Source organism: Empidonax traillii, unplaced genomic scaffold (genome assembly GCF_003031625.1).
Source record: "Empidonax traillii isolate 1590-97213 ecotype Southwest subspecies unplaced genomic scaffold, ASM303162v1 scaffold9:size3134949, whole genome shotgun sequence".
Classification (NCBI taxonomy): Eukaryota; Metazoa; Chordata; class Aves; order Passeriformes; family Tyrannidae; genus Empidonax; species Empidonax traillii.
This window is the reverse complement of record NW_020955202.1, coordinates 1162809-1175358: the sequence shown is the minus strand read 5'-3', so window position 1 is coordinate 1175358 and position 12550 is coordinate 1162809. Positions and strand designations below refer to the sequence as shown.

At 34.7% G+C, this 12550-nt stretch overlaps 1 protein-coding gene across 5 annotated transcripts in view; it reads left to right on the top strand.

Moving 5' to 3' along the window:
• The window catches only part of SGCG (sarcoglycan gamma), a 101877-nt gene that overhangs the window by 60963 nt on the left and 28364 nt on the right, over positions 1-12550 (top strand). For all 5 annotated transcript variants that reach the window (XM_027884287.1, XM_027884270.1, XM_027884278.1 and 2 more), the window contains 2 exons: positions 5477-5578; positions 9717-9804. In XM_027884287.1, the coding sequence (XP_027740088.1) occupies positions 5477-5578; positions 9717-9804 (190 nt within the window). The remainder of the gene's footprint in view (positions 1-5476; positions 5579-9716; positions 9805-12550) is intronic.

Below are 12550 nucleotides of genomic sequence, written 5' to 3'. Positions count from 1 at the left end.
TATCCAGCTTTTAAATATTTGTGCACTACAGAACCAAAGACAGAATTTGGTCCTTGCTAAACAAGGAAATTAAGGTGGAACTGAATCTGCTTTGAGAAGAGACTTTTTCTTCTTGAGTAACATCTGTTTTAATTAATACCTTTCTTTATGTTAGGAACTTTGTTATTCTGTATATCAGAATAAAGAGGACCTGAAAATGTGTTGAAATTATGCATCTTAAATATTAATCCTATTTCATGACAGAAATCTTATAAAAGATAAGCAGCTATCAATGGTATGGTGAATTTGCATCATTCATAGGTGTTTTCTTACAAAATTGTTGAGTACAAAGTGGCCATCTACTTTTCTAGATCATGAAATGTTATCAACCCACTTATTAGTCTCATCTACTAAGGGTGTTTACGTCTGTATCCAGCCCTAAAACTTGTGAGACAAGTTCTATACCTTGAGTGCTTGCTGTTGCTCTGATTTGACCACAGTCTTTTCTGTCAAAGATTCCACTGTCATCTAGGCAGATGAGTTGGGTAACCTTCTCTGTCTGAGCCCAGCAAGCAGTCTTTGCGGCAGAAAATGAGACGAGGCTATTATTATACCAAGCACGTACTTAGCTCCAAAACTGATATTGTAAGTCAAACAGAGAGTTTCATCAGATTCATTACCAGTCCTGTTTTGCTGATTGCTCTTTAACAATCTCTACCCACAGTCCTATTATCTCAATGAAACAGTACACTCTTGTTTGCAAAGCAAGTTCTCTAAAAAGTAGTTGCTGCAAGAAGTACTGCAGTGAAAGCTGGATCTATAAAGCCATTAAATGAACTAGCTTTGGGGCACAACAATTGATGTCTTGGTCTGAACTTTCCAAGGTCTTTCCCTGGTCTAGAAGTAGGATGTAAATATCCTATAAGTAAGAAAAGGTGTTAACTGAGTGGAAATCCTCTGCATCCCCTGTACTCTGAAGTTAATATCGTTATCAGTTCCATTCAGCTCCTACAGCATGTGAGGATTTTTAATATTTGGAAAAGCTGAACATTCAGGGAGCAGATACTGCAAATCAAACATGTTATTAACTCCTGAGACAGAAGCTACTTGATTTGAATTGAATGTGTGTTAAAGCTAATGTTTGAATCAAATTTGAGAATTTTTTGTTATAACCATGCTAACACATGTGTTGGCCTGTCTTTCCATTATTTGGTCTCTCCCCAGAAGAAGAAAATGCATATCTCCCTGTGCAGCTATTAGCTAATACATGGACCAGAAGTTAAATTTCTCTTGTCTAGAGGAGTCTGAGGACTGCATTTGAGTTTAATGCTGAGAAGGTGCCAAATGATGAAATGAGATGATATGACATATGATATGAAGAGTGGTTGACTAAATATAGTGAGCCCATGTGTGTATCAGTTTCTGTGTTGGTAGAAACATACAATTTACAGTTATTGATTAGATGTAGGTGACTAGAAATACTCATTGTAAACTGAATCAATGCCCCCCATGCCTCATGCTCATTTCTAAGGGCCACATACCTGCGGCGGCAGACCTACATTGTCATATTATTGGGAGATAAATCCCAAATAAATCATCTGATGCTCTTTTGATTCCATATGCCATAGACAGCATGAGGCTTAGCCACCTGAGAGTAAATCACTGTGACTGCAAGAGCCCTAAAGCTACATCTGCTTCTTTTCCACTCCTAGTAGTCTAGAGTCTGTGTTTAGAGTCTGAGAGAATGATAACACATCCAAGATAGTCTTCCCATCCGGATGTTCCATAACACAATGTGTCTTGAATTCTATAGTGGTGGCTTTTTGTTTCAGGTGGTTTGGAGTATGCCTATGTATGTAATTCACTGAATAGCTGTCAAATGTCTTTTAGACTAGGATTTCTCAATCAAGGAGTCTTTTGATGAGCTTTTATGAGGCTTGAATCCATTCAGAGCTTGAATTTTTTTTAGAAGGCCTTGTCTCTGTTTCTACAAGCACTTACCTTCTAGGGAGCATTTTCAAATTATTAAAAAATCTTGTACTGTGGTTGAAGGCATCCTGTTGCTTCAATTAGAATATGCCTAGCAGTTCTGAAATGAAAACTGGTCACACCTTTGTGAACACTAATGCTAAATTGCATCTTTGGTGCGTAAGAATTTGGCAGCTGCTAGCAGTTTCCACACTAATCAACTCCTTGCAGCAATAACAAAGTCTGCTTACTGTCTTACAGAGAGGCCATTTCATCCTTCTCTTCTGTACAGCTGAGTCCCTGCCTCAGTTAGGGCTTTGAGTAGAAGCCAATTAGAAAATGGGAGCTGCAGCTATAGGTACAGCACTGTGCTCCAGCTCAGGGCCAGCACACTCATGCAGTGACAGTCACTAGCATCAGAACAACTGGAATCCACATTTGCCGTACATCTGCTATGTTTAATGAACCTTTTTTTTCCCCCTTACCCTAATCAATGTCTTGTTGTATAAGTGCATCCAAGTCCACATCTCACTGATGTTTGGACCCCTTCCTCAAGTCAGTAGAAATATTTTTATTCAATTATTTGAATAGGAACGGAATCAAATCCTTGAAACTGAAAGCACAAGTTTATCGCTGAGGAAGTCACAATAAATAATAATTAGCTTCTCCTAAATGGTAATATAAGAAGCAGAGTGATTGTTGAGAGAACATATGTATAGCAATTGCGCTCTGCCTATTCAAGGAACTTAGCACTGAATCTCAGCGCATTAAGGTGGTTGTTTTTCCTAAATCTCTCTCTCTTATATTCAGTGTAACTTCAATTTACCAACTCTAAAAGGGGGATAATGGAATTTCCCCATCTCACAGTACTGCATTACTCAGTACTTTTACAATATTAAGATCCTCAAATATCATGGTATTGAGGACATAATAATTGTTTAGAATCACAATGGTAATTTCATTATATGAAATCCGCATTTTTTTTGTTGTTTGCATTTATCTTACAAAGTTTATGTTAGTCATCACAGATAGTCATTTATGTACATAACCCAAGTCTAAATTTCCCTGGTTTTGCGCTTCCCAAGTGGTCAATGAGAATGGATAATGAGGCTTTTATGCAAATATGTGAGAATGTGAACTTTGTGTCCATGCTTAAATGAAATATCTGGTGAAGAAAATAGGACATACTTGAGGATGTACTTCTACAAAGTAATCCTGAGTGATATGACTAGATTTATTTAAAAATTTGAATTTACAGATAGGTTGAAAGTGCTAAGTTTTGTCATACAGCATATTATTCTTTATGTCAAAGACATTTCTTTGTCTATGAAGCATTTGTAGAATAATCATTGCTGAGAAATCTGAATCCATTAGAAAGTGTGCTGAATAAATTGTGTAATCTCTTTCCACTTAATTTTTTTGTCTCTACTAAAAATTTCTTCCTGCCAAAGGCAGAATATGAGTTGCCACCCAGGAGTTTGTTAATTTTTCCCAGTCTGCTTCAGAGTAAGATTTAATTGCTACTTCTTCCTCTACCCTCCTAAATTTCAGGTTTGTCAATGTCACTTTTTTGTACTTACTCTATAACACATTATTTAGTTCTTTATATTCCATAAAAATATGCCATCTGTCTTTAAACCCAACAGCTAGTATAATCTACTTTCACCTGATGGGAGAAGGCATGAGGTCAGACCAAATTATGAGACCCTAAATTTGGTTAATTTAAGATTTTTTTTTATCATACGTCTTCAGAATGTCCTGATATTTCATATCATATTTTTCCAAAGTGTTTGTCTAAAACCTCTGTGTTTTTATGACATTGAGGTGGTATCTGTTTTGTGTTACAGATTAGAAAAAACTGTCCATAATTTTCAATAGAAAAACATATTTCTAAATCAGTCAGTTCTGGCTAGAAACTGTCATTATGCAAGCCATAGGGGGCTCATCATGGGTATTATTTTAATTTTGCTTCATGGGATATATCCTTATATAGTGGGTACTTTTTAAAAGCTTCACAATGATCTAGAATTTAGAAGTTGTGTTTAATTCCACTGAGAAAAGTCAGTACATTATATATTTCAAAGCAGTAAAATATTTGACCCTGAAAAACAGATTCCATAAATAGCTATTCTAAAAGCCTCTTTCCTGAAACAAATCCTTGCTGAGGAAAAATTGCAGTTGTACTTCCCAGTGGAGTGAATGAATATTTCTTACCTTAGGGGATTTAAGCAAAGCTTGTTTTTCTCTGTGTCTCTTTTCAAGCCTGCTCAAAAAAAAAAAAAAATAGCTCTGTTTTTTCATTGAAGGCTGGTTTGACATATTATTTAGCATTACATATATATATAATACACAATCTGATAAGACAGATCATATATTTTAAAACAATTACAGTCTCTTTAAGTTATAAATTCCATCAGTGGTAAGCATAATTCATTAGATGAACAGGTTATTGATGTATCATCAGTGGCTTGCTATGTATCTATTTTGCTTATGTGGAGAACAATATGAATGCTATTTTGAGTAGAAATACTTTTTGGATTTTTTTTTTTTTTTTTAGCCCTCCCACTTACTCCTTGTAGTTTGAGGCAGTTGTCTTGAAATATTTTCACATATAGCCAAGCTATAAAGATGCACTTTTTTGTTATGTTTTCTGTCACTTTTTATGGCTGGAGAAGGGGTGAATGCTTTACAAATTAACTAAATACCTGTGAAATACCTTGCAGCTGAAGCCTGGAAGTCCTCAGATATACTTACTGAAGTAATTCCTCACTCATTTTTCACATTATTAATAATATGATAATGATGAAAGAAAGTAAAAAGAATTAAGTAAGGTATCAGCTGGAAAGCAGGATTGGGCTGAAATCAGGAGGAAGTGACTAAGAGAGAATGATGAAGGTACAAAAACGAAGAAGGAGGTGATAAAGGGACATGATACTGTGAGAGATAGAGACTTGACCTATAATTAGAGGAGAAAAAAACTAAATGAATGAATTAAAATTAATTAAAAAGGAAGCAATTACTGAAAAGGGAAGCAAATAAAAATCCCTCTTTGCCTCTTCAGTAGGCTTAGAAGTACTACATTCTTTATAAAACACATTATTGATAGAATAAACCTTGACATGTTAATATAAGGTTTGTTTAATGCGAGTACTATTATGTAGAAGTTTATTCTTCGTGACATTTTTAGAAGGCAAGTACAAAAGCTATTTCAGCACAACCAATACAAATGTACTTCTTTTTAAGGTAAAGACTGTATTCCTGTCCAGTGCCCACTCTCTCTTCCAAGAAAAAAAAAAAAAAGGAAAAAAAAATCACCAAGTCTAATAACTTCTTGAAACACACAATTTCTCAAAGAAAATTACTCCTGAAAGAAATAAGGAATTCTTAAAATTTTGAACACTTTACTATTTGTATCTTTACCAATAGATTGGAGGCATGGAGCTCTAGAAGTTTTTAGTTTGTGAAAAGAACATAAAATAAATGCAGTAACAGTAACAAAATATCCATAATTCTTCCATCTTCTCCTTAGACTGGAATGGGACATCTGCGTGTTACAAAAGAAGGTCTTCGACTGGAAGGGGAATCTGAATTCTTATTCCCTCTTTATGCCAAAGAAATCCATTCTAGAGTGGTAAGCAGATACTCTTTCAGTAATGCTATATACACATATATTTCTGCATATTTTGAGATCAGTGCTCTGATGCTATGGCAGAATTAACGTTTATCTCTTAGATATGTCATAAGCAGTAGCTCAAAAAGGATATATAAAGGTTGTCATATAAGTAATGCCAAAATTTTAAGAGGGTGTGGAAAGATTTTCATCATTTTTACTGAGGTTATTTTAAAACACAGGCTTCTCTATGAAATTGTTTGTTTTATTTATTCATCCACTACAGAATAGCTTCAGTATCTCTAAAATTAGTGGATCCCATTGGAAAAGTACAATTTCCCTAATAAATTTAGGTTTTGTCACTTCTAGAACAACATTATCAAATGTATGATATGTTTATATATTTGTGTATAGAAGGTCTACAAGTCTAAATAGAAAGATTTAAGATTTAATCTTGTTTACACAGACAGAAAAGTTTGTTGTTGTTATTATTGAGGTAAAAAATAGAATAACATAATCAAAGAAAATATAGATCAAACAGATTAACCTTAAAATGTCACCAATAATGGGAATGTTATGAAAGATTTGTGTGGAAGTAGTAGCTTTAGAAAAACAAAAAGAGAATTTTTTTTTTAATTGTTTGTTAATTATCCAGGGGGACTCTGAAACTTATTCCAGTGAATTTTTTTTCAGAGTTATCTGCTTTTGTCCAGTAAAATGAATATTCTTCAGATCTATTGACCATAATCTAAACTCTCACAAAATAAAGCCTTATTTTATGAATGCTATCAGCAACCAGTAGGACATTTTATTTAACAAAATACTATTTTAGTGGCAGTAAAAGCCAAATATGGTGCTTTCATATCTTCAAACAAGAAGAAATAGCCACTTTTCTGAACCTACAGAAAAACTGTTTGTATTGGTACAACAAGAGAAAATGTAAATAAACATTTCAGAATGATATTGTTAAAATACTTGATTACTAAAATTTAAGTAATGCAAATATATTTTACTTATATTAAGCCTTTCTTTTCCTCTCTTTCTGCAACAAGTATTTCCAATGTCAGGAACAGCTCTTGGTTAAGACAGTGAAATTCCTACTGAATCTGTATTTCCATTCTATTTCTTATTCTATATTCTTTTCTGCTTGACAGGCAGTGGGAAAACTATTTATGTGCTTAAATGAAGTTCCCTTGAGGTTGTTTATCCAGTAAGACACGTAACTTTGTAAGATCAGCATAGCTAATACTTAAGAACTTTCTCTACTCCCAAACATCGTTATGCAACGTTAAGCTACCATTTGTGCTCTCTTAATATTCCTTTCAGATCTTAATACATTTTGTACAACGTAGGAAGAAAGAGGTGTGGCAGCATCTAATATGAGCCTAGCTGGCTAATGACCCATCATGATCATTAGTAGTGTGCATTAATTAGAGCCTTCAGGCTACTGCTTGTCTGGCCCACTGATAGTTCATCATAGGTTTTCTGTTTGTTTGTTTCCTTGCTTTTTCAAATATTTAAACTCTCTAGAGACGTAATTGCCTGTAGCTTGATCTCCTGGGTGCAATCTATATATTTATTCTCATGAAGTTACTTATTTGTTATGCTTTCTTTTTCTAAGTTTGTCTTAGAGAATTGGGCCCATCACAGCTATCATAGGAGCTTTATCCCTTTCCTTAATAGTTTTCTCCTTGCGGTCTCCTAACAGCTTTTCTTACCTAATGAGGTCTTCAAAGTGCTGAGACAATATGTAGCAGAAAATCTACTTGCTGTGTATCATCTCTGGAGCCTATTATAAGTTTATGCCTTCATTATGAGTTCAGCACAGAGTTGTAGACAACACCATTGCATCTTGGCTAATACATTTTCAATGAAAGATAAAAGATGAGGGGTTTTTTAATGTTACTAGATTTTAATTAGTCAAAACCACATATGTGGCAGCTGCTGGTTAGAAAACAGTTTGTTCGCATTTACATTTGATATTACAAATTACTAACTTGTTTTTTAAATCAAACAGTAGCAATCAAATAAATGTAATGAAGATGCCCAGATTGGGTGTCATTTAGACATCTACTTAAAGGTACTATATTCACCCAACCTTTGTTGACTTCTTTTTCCACTTCATACTAACTTGTTACCATTAGTGTTCATTCTAACACATGGCTTAATTTTTTCCTAAGACATTTTCATTATTTTTTTAATTTTGTTAGCTTTCACTTTTTCCTGATACAGTTTACAAAATGAGATTCATTTATTCTGCTCCCTTAGTGACTTCTTTTTAGAGAGTCTATCTTCCTACTTGTAAGATACTGGGGTTTTGGTTTTTTAAAAAGTGTAAGTTTGACTCTGAACTCTGTATTGTTTTTACCACTGTCATTAGATGTTTGTACTAAAATTCGTCATATAAAATGTGTTCAAAATTCTGAGCTTATCTAATACTCTTAAGTAGTACATTACAATGAGAACATGACTCGGGAGTTATTTTCAGGGGTTAGCCCTTCAAGGTGCCGCATAGGCTTTCTCGTCCAGGAAAAGTACCAGAAGCCACAGCTGTGAAAGAGACTGATCTTTAACAATATTCCAGTAATTACAAACACATTTATCTAGCAACGAGTATCTCCTCTGAGGTCACAAGCAGGCAGCTTGCTAATACCCTCTTCATATCATGTATTCCCTGATAATTTGGTAGCTGAGATCTGCTTAGGCATTTTTATCAGTTAGAGTTCTTGTCCTTCAGACAAAAAGTGTGCTTTAGTATGAAAGCACCTGTGCTGCAAAAAACTTCCTCGCATCTTTTGAAGTCTACCAGTGTATCTACAATTTATTGATCGACATGAACATGATCAGACCTTCTTTCCCCAGATGATTTTCAAATACTTAATGTCAGATAAAGACAGTGGCCACTATGATCCCCCTGAAAATCAGCTGCATTTAAAGATAATTAGGGTGGTAAATTAAGTAGAAACATAAGAAGAACCCACTCTGTGCCTTCTTAACAAATTTTTAGGATGCTTCTAAATGCCCTCTTCCAGGTCTCTTGCTGTGAACTGGTTTCATTACTGTCTGTATATCTAATTTGGTGGGGCACAGTGAGCAGCTAGGTCTTTCAGAACAGTTCAACTGCTGTTCAAGACAAGGAGTACCTTAGGGAGGCTCCATCAGACCTGAAGTACAGAGAGTTAAAGTGTAAGGTCTGGGAATAAGTAATGGAAATGGTACATCACCTGGGAAGAGTTCAACAAGCACAACAACAAGCCATGAGATAACACAATGGGATGTTTTGGCACTGGTGAAATAATTCCACTCTGGCTGCAGTCTAAGAATGACATGAAATTTTGAATTGCCTACGATAGCTCCTCTGGATTGTGGTGAGGTGTGATTGGCATGAATGAAGATACCAATTACTCCTGTTTGGCATGCCCTGGCTTCCTTCAATAGCACAGAATGATGGGTAGGCATGAGGCTCTGATTGTTCAGCAAATGCCCCAGATCATGTTGTGATTCAGGGATGTGGACAAGAAGATGATGCTGTTCATTGCACTCATATACTCCTGTCATCCTTCAGAGTGGCAGACTGGGAGACAATTTAATTTAGACTAACTGTCTTATTTGTACTGTCATCTAGTAAAGTCAGTATTGATCTAGTCAGTCTGCCATTTTCTCCATCACTCACTGTTGGAACTTCCTTGCCAGGAGAGTCAGTGCCATATGACAAAATTAAGCTACAGCGTGGAAATTGCATGGAACATTGAGGAAGCAGAATGCACATGCATGTTTCTTGCCAAATTAATACAACAGTATGAATTCACAAAGTGGAATGCTCATACTTAATTAAATGGCTATCTTGTAGGTAGTAGAAGATCCAGTACTGGTGCATTTTTTCCAAAAGTTAAAATGTTAGCAGCCATGTTCATTGGTCCAGTAACACAGATTTTGTTCACCTGAATTATTCCCTAAAATTTTTTTCTTATTTTAAATCTGATACAGTTAAGTAATCAGAAATATCTGCCCACATTATTTGATGACATTTGTGGATAGTTTTGTAGATGCAAAGATCTTTTGGTGACTGAGTCGATATCAACACTAGACTAAATTTTGAAAATTGTTAACAATTGTGATTGTTCTGCTTAGTGTAGTGTTTGCTTTCTCCGTATTTCAGGACTCATCACTGCTTCTCCAGTCTACTCACAATGTGACTGTGAATGCTCGCAATTCAAATGGAGAAGTCACAGGCAGATTAAATGTGGGTAAGTCTAAGTGACTATTCCTTGTTCACTGTTTTGGAAACACTGTAATGAATACTTGTAAAGAGCTTTGAGAATATAAAGCCTTAAATATATGATTATTTATTTCTGCTATGGCCATATTTGAATAGTCCAGCTGTAACTCGTTAAGTGGCAGCAGTATATTTTCGATTTCTCATTAGTTTTTTACATATTTGAAGCACTTCTTTATTGCAGAGTTATGCAAAGGTCTCTGCAAAAGTTACTTTTTTTTCTTATGTCAATAGCTATTGATAGTTGCAAATCATTTTCTAAGAAAATGCAACAACATGGCTAGAGTCTCTCTTCATTTCCTAGTATTCTAGAGACTAAAACATTTAAGCAGATGTCCTTAAAAAAATTCAAATTCAAAACTCAGAAATGTGCATCATTTATTATGTGTGATAACAGTAAAATATATTGGTTTACTGAGTGAAATCAGTAGATCTAGACAGTTGTAAGTGAGAGACCTTGGAAGAAAGAATAAGCAGACCTTACTCCTTAAATCATATTTTTAAGGCAAGAATGGCAACAATGTGTGTCAGATAAAAGGGAACTTTTCATAGCTTTGTTAATATTTTTCAACCTTTATTTGACTTTGGAGAAAAATGTAACAATTTATTGACTCATTCCTTACAGGGTTCTCAGGCAGTAAAGCATAAATTCCCGGTTATTTAACTGTAGACTAACCTGATGTATTTAAATAGTTTACTAGATGAGCATTAATGAGCATTGATGAGTTACCATGCTGTTGGGACTACGTAACTTTTGTGAAAATTCCTATTTGAAGAATTATCATTTCAATTCATTGAACGTTTTGCAAGCTTCACTGTTTTCAAACGAAAGAAAAAATAATTTAAAGTATATAAAGGAGGCTGCTATTCCCCTTAGAATATATAATCATGCAATTAATCACAATTTGGCCTTTAAATGTTTCCAAATTCCTTTCTTTGTAATTCAGTCTATCATAAAGGTTCTTAAGAGAAATCTGCATGATTTCTCTTAAGAAAATGCCCCTAAATATTTATCAAAACCTGATAGTAGCAATCATATCTCATTTTGCTAATAATCAAGAGCATGAAGTGTACATTTTCATATTATTAGTAAAGTTATTAAATCAGTTTGACGTAATTAACAACTCAGTGACTATATGATCAAACCCAAAGACGTCCATGGTCAAAATTTCCGTGGTATGATACATTTGCTATTAATTTCTGTCTACTGCATACTGTTTGTGGTTGCCCATAATGGGACCACGTGTGTATCAGCACTATAGTCAAGTGTCCCTTGTGCTTAATGACCAGAAGTTATGAGGAGGTCCATTGAGAAGGGCAGACTACAAAGCAGATCATTGACCCCCCCCCCACTAATTTGTCCAGCCAGATCCCTGCTGAAGTCTGAGAAAGTTACAGGTGAGATCATGTCAGATAGTAGCTCAAAGGATGAATTGTTTGACAGTGTCCAGCCTGCATTGCCTAAAACTGTTGAGAAGGAAAGTCTGCTATAAAGACATCCATAAAAATTTCATCCTCTATTTAGTTTAGGCAGTTGTCATATGAGTGGCTTCATCTTTAATAGATGCTTCTACAGAAGCCTCACTGAGTGCAAATACTTTTAACTGCTTGCCAAGAAAACAATACTGTCAAAATAATAAGGAGCTTAAATTTTAAAAAACCATACCAACTCTATGTTTTACTCTTTTTTGACTTCAATATCCCTCTAGATGACAAAACAACCCATTTTGTTGGACTTGCTCCTTAAAATCATGTAAAACTCATATATGACCAAAAAACCCAAACAAACAAAAAACTGAAACAAAAAACCAAAACAAACAAACACACAAGAAAGGAAATAGGACCTTTAATTAAGGGATTGGGGGGAAGTGATTGTTTTAGCAATATTTCTACGAGAAGTGAGACTTCAAAGGATGCTGCCCAACAGACAGCAAGAAAGGAATCTAAGGAAGGCATCATTATAGGAAGATATAGGATTGATAGTCATAGGGAATTAAAAAAGCTGTGGAGAGAGTTGCATAAAGGCAAGGATATCTACAGAACAGATTATAATTATTTTCATTAGAATATCTCCTGTCTTTAAAATTGTTAATAAGGTTCAGGTTTCATTATCACAGCTTGCTTATCAACCTTCTAAACTGTAATATCTAGAACTTTCTTCAGTAATCCAAGAAAGCATGTTAATTGTCATCTCCAAGATTCCTGTTCTTACAGGAATGAAAGCATTTTCATTCCTAGAAGGAAGAAGCACTGTAGCACCTTTGATTTATAACCTGAGCCAGAGTAAAGCAACTTGGTGTAAAAAGTTGTCAAACTCTTTCAATAATGCGTGATAATATATTATATATAAAAGAAACATATGGACTATATAGTCAGTTATCAAATATTTAAGAGCAACACTGGTATCAAGCAGTAAATGATGTTTCACCTCTATAAACGTAGGCTTCTATATACAGCTTACCAGGAGATGAATATAATACAGTCAGCTTTTGCAGGGGTGTTCCAGTGCTGGATAATAAGGATGTGAATGAAGAGCAGCACATTTCCATTTGTCATTACTGAAAAGTAGGGCCAGTTTTTAAAAATACCTATTTTTGAAGGGTCATGTAAGGAGGCTTCAACCTACAGAAGACCCTAAATTCTGATTGTAATATATGTTTTCCGGAAAAAGTTAAAAAAAAAAAAAAAAAAAAAAAAAAAAAAAAAAAAAAAAAAAA